We start from the raw sequence: 11,596 nt of genomic DNA, 5'->3' as shown, positions 1-11,596 counted from the left end.
AACCTTATCGCTCTCTAGAACTACCTGAAAGGAGGGTGCAGAGAGGTGAGGATTGGTCTTTTCTCCCAAGTGACAAGCGATAGAACAAGAGAAAATAGCTTCAAGTTGTGCCAGGGAAGGTTCACATTGGATATTAGGAAAAATTTCTTCACAGAAAGGGTTGTCAACCTTTAGCACAGGCTGTGCAGGGAGGTGGCTGAGTCACCATCCCTGGAGGTATTTAAGAGATGTATGGACAAGGTGCTTAGGGACATGGTTTAGCTGGGGACTTGGCAGTGTTAGGTTAATGAGTAGACTTGATGATCTTAAAGGTCTTTTCCAACCTAAAAGATTCTACGATGCTATGAAGTTTATTATATATCATACAAAATACAGTGATACTATGAATAAAACTAATTGCCAATTTGTCAGACCAGTGGTCTTTACTACATACCTAAAATACAAGCTTCAAATGTAGTGTTTTCATATGCCAGCACTGTAGTTTTAAGACATTCCCATGCCAAATATTTCATAATGACAAAATTTTCTTAGAGCATAGGGTTGAAGCTGTTTGGCAGCCTTAACCACAGCAATCTCTATCCCTTTCTCCCCAATACACTTTTTCCCTCCAAATCAACAAAATATTTGGTGCATTAAATACTGCAGTTCCAAATGCACAAGTGTTTTACATCTTGTGGTTGGAATCACTCATGTGAGGCATTCAAAAGTAATCAAGGTCTATCTGGGTACAAAACACAGGTCCTTTTGAAAAGAAAAAAAACTTTCAAACCTGAGATTTTTCTAAAAGATCAACCAAAATAGGTGGTAGTTCCTCTGCATCCAAATATTCAAGCAGCTCTCCCTCCTCATAAGGCAGCCGAATGGTCTCGGAATCTGAATTTAAACAAAACATAATACTTTTATTTTGCCTTTCAAGTTCAAACTTTAATAATGCGAAATCTACAACAAGCTTGTCACAGAAAAAAGCAGGGCCAGTGGAAACCTATCCAAGCAGGCAATATTTTGTCCAGTATTAATTTTTACATCCATTTCTGTTCCCAGAGCTTGATTTGGTCTTACTGCACAGAAAGGCAACATGCCTTAATAGCTCAATGGGACAAAATTTTAGCTCCCAGCTGATATACTGTATGGTCTTATTGCACATCACAGTACCAGTGGCATGAAGATGCAACCAAACTGGAGCACAGAGGCCTTTAGGCAGATCTAGATTTAGGAAGCAGTGAAAGAACCAATTTGAGAGAAGGAACCTGAAGTGAGAGAAACTCAGATAAGCAACTCAGGAAGCTAAGAGAAAATAAGAGAATTGAAAGCTATCAAAAAGACTCATATCGACTGATTTACGCTGCACTGTTAGAGACTGTTTCTGAGCACCTCACAGCTTTACGTGAATTTTTAGTTCAAGTACAGTTATTTTTTTTCTTAACAAGGAATGATGCAAGAACTGAAACAAATGTAAGCAACATCACATTTTATTTAGAAAGGCTTACCTGAACCATTTTTTCCCCTGAGCATAAGTGAATAACCCTCATTTCCTGGATAGAGGTTCACTACCAGACATGACAACGTCTCCTGCATAACCAGCTTCTCAAGTAAATTCACATTTCGCCTCAGCTTCTGCTTTAAAAGTAAACATTGCTCATGAACATAATACCATCAAGTAATTAGTAGAAAAAAACACAATTGCTAGAATGAGTGCTATTTATACTAATGCTGAATTATATATTTAAACAAGACCAGTTAAATTTAATTGGACTGTATTCAGTACAGTATATACATTACGTATTATTACATGTATTTACACACACAGATTTAAAAAAAACCCACTTTTAATTAAAAAAACTTCAATTATAAGTCCTCAGCAGAGTTACCAGAATGACCCTATGTTACAATATTGTAAATCTACAGTGCACTACTGTTTGTATCATTTCTGTGAGCATCATTTACAACACCATTTATATACTACACATTGTTTGGTAACAACAACAAAATATTTAGGTGTATTTCAAAATACTAACAGAAGCAGGTATTTCTTTCCAGGATTAAAATACTGAATTATAGCATTTGGAAGCTTTCTTAATTGCACTGTACTTGTGTGTATTTGCTGAAATCTGATCCAGCAGCTGCAGAGACTACTCCTTCCCTTCTTTAAGTAAGAACTATCTTTTCCACATATAACAGATTTTCAAAATTAATTAGTATGTTTCAAAGACCCCACATACATCCTACAAATTTAAATTTAGGAGCCCCCATAAAACGTAAAACAATGAATTCTAAGCCTCAGATAATGTTACACCTTCTGGCTGAAGGCAAGATTCCCGAGCTGAATAGTAGCTCTGGGTGGAGCCATTCACTGGAAGTTAACCCTCACGTTCTATGTCAGTCCAACTATTCATTTCACATACACCCAACTAAGGAGTAGTGGGCTACCTTTTTTTGAACAAATTTATCTTTCCAGAGATATTGAGAAGACAGAAAACAGAATCATTACTTACATGGGAAGGAACCAAAATAAAAGGACCGAAAACAAAACTCCAAACCACACAGCATTATAATCAAGTATCATTTTAGCAGGTATGGAGAGGAAAAAAAAAAGAGGAAAATCCTTTCCACCTCCAGCTAGGTAGTTTGAAAACCACTACCCAAAGTTAACTCTTCCCCATGCATCATGAATGATGGTAACTGGTTTTTACAGCTTAGAAATGGCAGAAGCTAACACAAAGAAAAGGACAAAGCAGTACATAAATCCTGGACTCAATGGGGAAAGAACTAGAGGAGCCGGGGACAATGAGGGAACACATATCATGGCAACAACAGATGTAGAGAATGCTCAGTAAAGCCAATTCCTCATACAGGACCCTGGATATGCAGCTTGTTAGGCAAAACCTTCTTCAGCTAAAACTCCTATTAACCCTCCACTCCCCAGATCTATCCCAAAACAGGAGACTGCACATGCACTGCTTCAATTTTCAGACACGTTGCTGAGTACGGGGTACAGCTACTGGGCTTTTGCTTAAGAGTGTGAAGCAGTCTGAAGTAAACACCATTTGAGAGCAATGTCAGCAGTCAACTGCTTCTTCCGAACTCAGATACTGTCAACTTCTGATGGAAAAGTTTTTGTATATTTTCCCCCAGTGTTGGACAGATCAATACTTTCATATTTAGCTATGCAGTGGCATTAGGAGGACAGAAAGGAATACAGGAATTCTGTAAAAGCTGATTTAGAAAAGGGTTATTAGATTATGTAAGAGAGGTTAAAAGGGAATTATTTATACTGAAGTTATATTTAAAAATAAATGGTAATAAGAAACCAAAACCCAATTCCATTCCTCTATCACTGGGACAGAAGCAATACTGCTTCTGGAAGTTGTTACTAATAATACTGTTAACTTTTCTAATCAAACTTTACTATTTTCATGTGCTAAAGGGATCATTCAATTAAGGGCATTATTCCTTCCAAAATACAGACACTGAATAATTTATACTAATTAGCAACAACTCACAGAATTTCTAAATAAACAATCTTTTTTTCCTCTGGAAATTTGCCCACGCATGCAAGAAACAGCGGTGAGATTTATTTTATGGAAGGCCTCTGCTCCTGAAAGTGTGTAGCTGACAATTCTGCACCTTAAATTGGTAATTCAATGGTAAATAATTAAACGGAGTTAATCACATCACACTCTAAAATTATTCAGTGAATGACACGTCAGTTTTATTTTTTAATTTTTAGGTTTTGCTCAATAATAGTTGGCCAGTTATGGCTCAGGGTGTTTTTTGTTTGTTTCATTTTTTTTGAGGTTAGGATGCTGAGGGAGGAAGACAGGTAAAGGAAAGAGGTGAGGACAGTCACACAGGCCTAAGAACTGCGTTCATATGACCTGAACTTCTTAAGACATATTCTAAGCACGTTTTAAAATACAAAGCCTCTCCAAGACACTGGAGTAAATTAGCATTTTAAGTACAAACATATCAAAGCAGGTAAAGTTACATTTCACTAAATACAAAGATTTTTTTTATGACTACAAAAATCCGCTTCCTCCTCTGAGCTGGCTAGGAGAGTTACTGGCTCAGAGCTGATATTAGCATTAGCTCAGGACTCGTCTGAAAAGGTTTTAAAGATCAAGGAGTGGCCTGAGTTGTAATTGTGTTTCTTAATCCTTCATTGCAGTATATTGCAAGACTTGAGACACCAAGCAACCAGGCCAGATATACTGCTCTGTTACGTCAGCTGAAACTCCTAATCCTCTCTGACTTCATCCACAGAAAAGGGGCACTCTTACACGCACCACAGGGACTGCGTGATGGACAGGAAGCAGCAGAACTCACAGGTACTTCCTTTCAATTTCAGTGACTTCTGATGGCTACCACTGAATAAAGAAAACTAAGCGCTCCTGCCTAATGAGACTGAAGTAGTGATTTTATACTATGTTTGTTACTCCTCCATATCCTGGACTGTATCCTGGGCTGTATCCAGAGAAGTGTGGCCAGCAGGTTGAGGGAGGGGATTCTGCCCCTGTACTCTGCTCTTGCGAGACCCCACCTGGAGTGCTGCATCCAGCTGTGGAGCCCTCAACATCAGAAGGATATAGACTGGTTGGAGCGAGTCCAGAGGAGGCCATGAAGATGCTCAGAGGGCTGGAGCACCTCTGCTGTGGGGACAGGCTGAGAGAGTGGGGCTTGTTCAGCCTGGCGAAGAGAAGGCTCCGAGGAGACCTCATTGCAGCCTTCCCGTACCTGAAGGAGCTACAAGGAAGCTGGGGGGGACTTTTGACAAGGGCCTGTAGTGACAGGACAAGGGGTAATGGGGTTAAATTGAAAGTGGGGAGGTTTAGATTAGATATCAGGAAGAAATTCTTCACAGAGAGGGTGGTGAGGCACTGGAACAGGTTGCCCAGAGAAGCTGTGGATGCCCCATCCCTGGAAGTGTTCAAGGCCAGGCTGGATGAGGCTTTGAGCAACCTGGTCTAGTGGAAGGTGTCCCTGCCCATGGCAGGGGGGGTTGGAACTGGATGGTCTTTAAGGTCCCTTCCAACTCAAACCATTCCATGATTCTATGATTCTTGTGTCCTTGACTATGAGAGAAATGTTAATTTTGATACCGATTCCTCCAATGGTGCAGTGGTATTAAACAAAATTATGATTCCACCTTTATCATTACTGCTTTTCTCATCTCTCACTGTAGCGTCTTAAATTGATCTTCCCCACTTACCATTATAACTGAAAAGTTGGTTGAAAAAACATAAAACAGATCACCTGCATAAAAAAAGCTCTGGTAGCTATTTATCTCTGTAAAATGGAAATCTAAACCAACCATCTGCATTGGGTTTGCATGTCAAGGTTTTGGTATCAGGGGACTGCAGGGCTGGCTTCTGCGAGAAGTTGCTAGAAGCTTTCCCTGTGTCCAACAGAGCCAATCCCAGCCGGCTCCAAGATGGACCCACCACTGGCCGAGGCCGAGCCCGTCAGCAATGGTGGTAGTGCCTCTGGCATAAACATGTTTAAGAAGAGAAAAAAACTGAAAAGGGGAAAATTTTGCAGCAGAGGAAAAGTGAGCAAGATGTGAAAGCAACAACTTTGCAGACACCAAGGTCAGTGGAGGAGGAGGTGCTCCAGATGCCAGCGCAGAGGTTCCCCAGCAGCCCGTGTTGCAGACCGTGGTAAGGCATGTTGTGCCCTACAGCCATGGAGATCCACAGTGGAGCAGAGACCCACCTGCAGCCCGTGGTGGACCTCACACCAGAGCAGGTGGATGACTGAAGGAGGCTATGGTAGTGCAGCTCCTCAGCACAGATCCTTCCACAGACCAGGTCTGGTTCCACATTCATGTTTAAGACTAATTCCAAAATTATTGTTTTGAGTTTTACTTCTTTCAACCTTTATGTACAGAAATGCTGCCACTAGATTTAGAGTGAAACAAATGGCTCTAATCACCTCAACATAGATCTCTCTAGTGTGTGTATGCACAAACAGAAGAGACGCTGAGAAGTAATGAAGCTGGGCAGACTGGACTAATAGAGGATGCAAAACTAAGTAGTCCTTTGTGAATTACTATGGAAACCTGGTCTTCCCTATGAACACCAAGATCAAGGATATGAGTGACCAAGTAAACTGCAGGGTAGAAAACAGGAACATGTGAGAGATGCCGTATTACAAAACTTAAAAGGAGAAAGTTAAGACTGAAAAATAGTATTCAGTGTCATTTTGCAAATTGCTTCTGAGTGGAAAACATAATTACAACTTGTACCATCAATTTGGTATGACACTGGAACAGAAACTTGAACAGTTATGTACGCTAAGGCACATTCAAGTCATTGGCCAAACTCTAGTCAGAATGATTTCCTCCTTCGGTTTTATCGTGCAAATTAAGAGACAAACAAGCAGCCCTATGCTCATGGATGAAGTTTCACAATAGCATTATCTTCTAACCTTTGCACCTCGATCTTTGAGCTTCTCATTTTCAGTAGTTACAATCCAGAACATAAGACCAAGATATCTATTAACTATCCAAATGTCAGTGGAGTGAATAAGAGCTCTAAATACAAATTCTTCTATCGTAATCAGTTTCCAATTCTTCAATATAAAACTTTGATTTTTACTCAAATCTAGATCAGCAATAATCCACCTAACCTACTGTGATATTATAACTCTTCACTATTTTATTATAGTGTGCTGAGAGCCATCTAGTTTAGCAACAACTATTGCACTGAAATACTTTTTTTTCCAGATTCCAGTCTAGCAAGCCTTATCTTCTCCATGCTGCTGAAGTATCTTATTACTCATACACTATTGAGGTTTTAATCTTTTCAAGCCTATAATTTGCTGAACCTTATTCACATTTGTGATTTCAGTCAGCCTCATAATGCTAAATAAAATCAACTATATCAGAATAACCAAAAAGAGTAACAGGTGCTCAGCAACTGTCATTCCCATTTGTCTTCTCATAGGTTTTTACTTCCTTGGGAAGCAGCAATACAGACGATTCCACACTTGTTCTGCTAAGCTGCAAATATAAAATTGAATGAGAAAAGTAGCTTGTGCCTTTTACACCTTCAATTTATTGTTGCTAAGCCTGTATGAGCTTCTTCGTTAATGTCCTGAAAAAAATTCACAGATGCCTTAGCAGTTCATCAGTTACCCGAGAAATAAATCTGAATTTACAACAAAGCACAGATTCTACAAAATTCTCTGCGTTTTTTCCAACGGCTCTCATGCTAAGCAGTTGATTCTGAAACAGTGACGCTGACAACAATGCATGTGGCATTGACACTGGCCCTGAGCTTGACCACAAGTGACTTCAGTGACGCAGGATTAAATCAGAATGAACAGGTTGCTCAAGCTAGTCTAGGCCTTACTACTGATATTGTAACAGTACTATTAAAATAACTGGGTGATATCTCATAAGACACACCTCTGCATTCTAGACCATTCTTTTAAAATTCTCTCTTTGCATGAGAAAGGGCAGAATCTTTACAGTCCTCTGCCAGCATTCTACTTCATTACTTTTAAAACCAGACTTAGGTTTACCAGGTAGCCATTGGTTCTGCCATTACCTTGCTTTTATTTCAAATTGGACTAAGATAAAGCTATTAAATTACACAGTTTTGTCCACAGAAGTCATAATAATTGTTTCCCTGGTAACTACTGCAGTAACGACAATTTGTGAAATGAGTGAAATGAAAAAAGTATTTTCTGAATTTGTCTGTTCAGACAGCAATGAAAAGCTTCTCAGCAATTTCCACTTACCTTTATCTCAGGCTCTTTTTCACATTCTTCTATATATAAATCATAGAGTTTTTGAAATACAGATTTTCTGAAATTAAAAAAGCTTAAAATGTAACCAAAATTAAGTCAAAGAAATGCTATTTAAAAGCTAAATACCGAAACTATTCCTACCTTCCACTGGATAAATATTTTCTTTTGGGAGGTCTCTGACGGGCACTTTCAATGATATACTAGAAGAGAAAAGTAAACCAAACAAATAATATACATATTACAAAGTAACTTAATTCTAGCTACTTCATATCATTAGCAGACAGTGTTCTATGGATACAGGAAGTAATTAACTGTTATGGTACATGATCGTTTCAGAAGTGTACTAAACGTGACCTGGCATACGCTAGTCATCAAAGACACATTTCAATTTAGCTGTGAAACAGCATTTCATGGCTACACCATGAGTTGCACACAAAGCCTTGGGTTTACATTCATGTTTTATAATTACAATACTAAATAACACTGCTGTAGTAAACACCACTGTACTTAGTTAACGCTACTGAAGTTGACGTGCTAAGATACTACCAAATTCATGTGTACTGGCTTGACAATATTTACAAATCAAGGATTCCAACATAACAAAGTTCAGTAAGTTTAGTTTTTCCCTTCTTTCTTGCATTTACACTAGTTTTCTCTATAGAGCTGTGTATTATAAATGAAATACCTGTACATTAAGTATTTAAATTGAAAAAGAATAAAGATATCCTACATTAAACGTAGTTTATACTGTAACAAGATTTTTCCAAATTATTGTTTGTCTGAAGTGTTTTAATTAACAGCCTGTTTCAGAACTTCCATGAAGGGAGGATCTCCCACAGAAACACAAGTTTCCCATGACAGGGTTCAAGGTAACTGTTATACCAGATGTCAGCAAGAAAGAACATGAAAGTGAAGGCATTTACCTCTTCGTTCTAACTGGGTTACCCTTAAAAATATAAACAGGATTTTACTTAATATTTCTGCCAGCTGTCTCTGGATCACTATTGTACAGCTCTGCTTATTTCACAGCACACAGATTTGCTGGTTTAAAAGGTGAAAACTGAAGTCCTGCATAGTCCATCAGCATTGCACTTGATCATGTTCTCAGTACAATGGGTAAGAGAGAAATATGTGACAGTAATCTTCATGAGAATTTTTGCAAAACCAGTGTCACATGTATGGGTGATTATTTATATATGCATATATATTTACAGAACATGTTCCTCTACTGCTTTTCAAAAGAAACATAAAAATACAATACTTATTTTTAAACTGCAAGACCAGTAGCTTATGTGCAGACAAATACTGCTACTCCTTACCTCTGCACGATCCAGTGCCAGTTCTAGAGCCTGTTGCTGCAAGAATTACAAAGGTTTTTTTAGAACGTACATTAACTGTTTAAACATCCTCATACATAAAAACCACTACAAAACCTCTGTTACTACTGATAGGAATTTATAGTTAGAAGATGGGCTCAAACATTCTTCGGCGCATATCAAACATAGCAGCTGAAACTTCACCTAACTGCATCAACAGTAATTAATCCCACTACCAAGTGTCTACACTTCCAAGGCTTTGGCTAAATTATGAAGTCCTAGAACAATGAAAGACAATTATAATTAAATGTAGGAATAGAAATTACACATGATAAAAGTAGTAACAAGTATTAATCAAAACAATTAGAGATGAGAAGTAGAAAATTCAGGCTATGCTACTCAAAAAAAAAAAAAAGTGTTCTGGAGAGTCTTCCACTCTTCAGTAAAGCCTAGAAACACTTGTAAATAGGTACTCCTTCCCACAGATATATATTTGTGGTTTTTTCTGCAGTTTAACCCATCCCTATCAGCTGTTCATGAAAGCAAATACCTTTACTTGAACTTCAAGGAACAGGAGGCATAAGCTACATCCAATACATGGCAGTACCAGTTATTTCATACATTAGATTAGAATTCAGGGCAGAAAAGCATACTGCAATAACAACCAAAAAACATACACCAAAAATACTTGTGCTTTTTACTGTTAGCCTACGGTCTCTCTAATACAAAATTTCTTACTTGTTCTTGAAGTAAACAACCAAAAAGCACTTAACAACATGGTATTATTCATGAGAACCGTCCACTGCAGAACATTAAAATTTTAAAGTGTTTAGGTGCTTACATGACCATGTCAAATACTCATGCTTTCCATACAGGTGACGTAGATAATAGCATTATTTCAGACATTCAGTTTGCTGACTTCTTGACAATAAGTAAAAAACCATGGCAGTATTGTCACCTGTGAATAGGAGAGTCCACATGGAGGCAGGATTTATAACTTCATACTCAACTGTCTAATGCCAGTCATGACTGAAAACACACCCCTAGCTTTATATGATAATTCCTATAATGCACTGCACAGTGACTAAGTGTTTAGAAGCATTTATAAGCTAAGAAGGAAGACATCCCTGAAAAAAAAAAGAAATATCAGAACTCATAATTCACCAGCAAAATTTCTTTTTAAAGGAAATGAGAAACATTAATAGCATTCTCTTAATCAGCCAGGCAGATAGCAAACTAGAGTGAAAGATCTGAAAACATGATTATCTAAATCATAACTTACCATTGTAGTTGAAGATAGGTGACCAAATGGATAAAGAAGTACTTAAGTTTGGTGCAGCAGGCAAACAATCATATTTTATGGTCACACTTGGGGTACTGAAAAAAAAAATCAAGGAGAAAAAATATCACTAAGAAATTAAGTAAGTATTTTAAAAGAACGTTTTCAGTGGTTTGTTGTACAAATTTCAGTTGCATAGTATCCTTTCCTCTAAAAGTAGAAACAAAAAAGTTCCATTCAGTGTTAAGTGCAGAGGTTCCTATTCTAATGACTATTACTTTGCTCAATCAAGTCACATTAGTTATATTAAACAGTAAAGTAACAATAAGCATTTAATTGAAATTATATAGCCAAGTACTCTCCTCTATTGCAGCAAACACCCCAAACATGACATCCGCAGATGCACAGGCGGCTAGAATATTTAATGACAAGCAGCCAGAACATTTAGCATACATTAATAGGCTTTTCGTTTTGTTTTTATAAAGGTATTATTCCATAGACAGTTCCACTAGCAGTGCCTTCTAGCACTATTTTGAGATGGCAGTTTAATACTGACTCACAGTAGGCTGTCAATTACAAAGTGAATAAAACTTGCACAGCACGAGCATGTTCCTTAGATGCCCTCACCCTACATACTATGTCCCTATGCCATTTCAATCTTAAATTCAGCTAGATAGTTGTATGCAAAAAACCCACAAAACTAGCTTAACCCCCCCAATCTTTAAATCCTGTCCTTAGTGTCGTTCCCAATGAGATGCTAAAATTCAAGTTTGCTTTCACGTTTGAACACTACAGCATCTCACTTAAGAACTTAAGTTTGCTGTAAATATATTCCACCACGCATGATTTTGTGGAAACATTTCTGCTGCGGCTACGTTCCACATCAGCTTTGACAAACACCTTCCTAGATTCGAAATGACATATGCGTGCTACCTCACACCTCCCTAAACGTTACTCAGCTGCTTCAGCACGGAGCCAATCTCAACAGAAAAAAAAGCTGCAATGACTCAGAGCTCCCCGCGAGGCTGAAACCTACTGGCAGACGGCAAGGTGGTGGGCGAAAAGGCGCCTGCACAGGAGGTTTTAGGGGATGTACACCCGTGCCATCCTTACAGGCCAGCTCCTTCCCGAGCGGCCTCTCCGCTCTCACCCCAGCTCTCGCTGAAGCCAGGTCCTAAAGCCAGAGACCAAGAGAAAACCCAGCCCGGCTGCGAGCGAGGCACAGGTGCAAGCCCGACGGGGAGCCCGATCC

At 38.6% G+C, this 11,596-nt stretch overlaps 1 protein-coding gene across 1 annotated transcript in view; it reads right to left on the bottom strand.

The window, feature by feature from the left end:
• The window catches only part of SUPT20H (suppressor of Ty 20 homolog (S. cerevisiae)), a 34,776-nt gene extending 24,353 nt beyond the window's left edge, over window positions 1–10,423 (bottom strand). The window contains exons 1-6 of the mRNA XM_010153585.1: window positions 10,348–10,423; window positions 9,069–9,104; window positions 7,891–7,949; window positions 7,741–7,807; window positions 1,488–1,614; window positions 770–873 (exon numbers count right to left, since the gene is read on the bottom strand). Coding sequence (XP_010151887.1) covers window positions 770–873; window positions 1,488–1,614; window positions 7,741–7,807; window positions 7,891–7,949; window positions 9,069–9,104; window positions 10,348–10,350 — 396 coding nt within the window. The 5' untranslated portion in view covers window positions 10,351–10,423. The remainder of the gene's footprint in view (window positions 1–769; window positions 874–1,487; window positions 1,615–7,740; window positions 7,808–7,890; window positions 7,950–9,068; window positions 9,105–10,347) is intronic.
• Between the last annotated feature and the right edge of the window lie 1,173 nt (window positions 10,424–11,596).

Source organism: Eurypyga helias, unplaced genomic scaffold, assembly GCF_000690775.1.
Source record: "Eurypyga helias isolate BGI_N326 unplaced genomic scaffold, ASM69077v1 scaffold10356, whole genome shotgun sequence".
Lineage (NCBI taxonomy): Eukaryota > Metazoa > Chordata > Aves > Eurypygiformes > Eurypygidae > Eurypyga > Eurypyga helias.
This window is presented reverse-complemented; position numbering and strand designations above follow the sequence as displayed.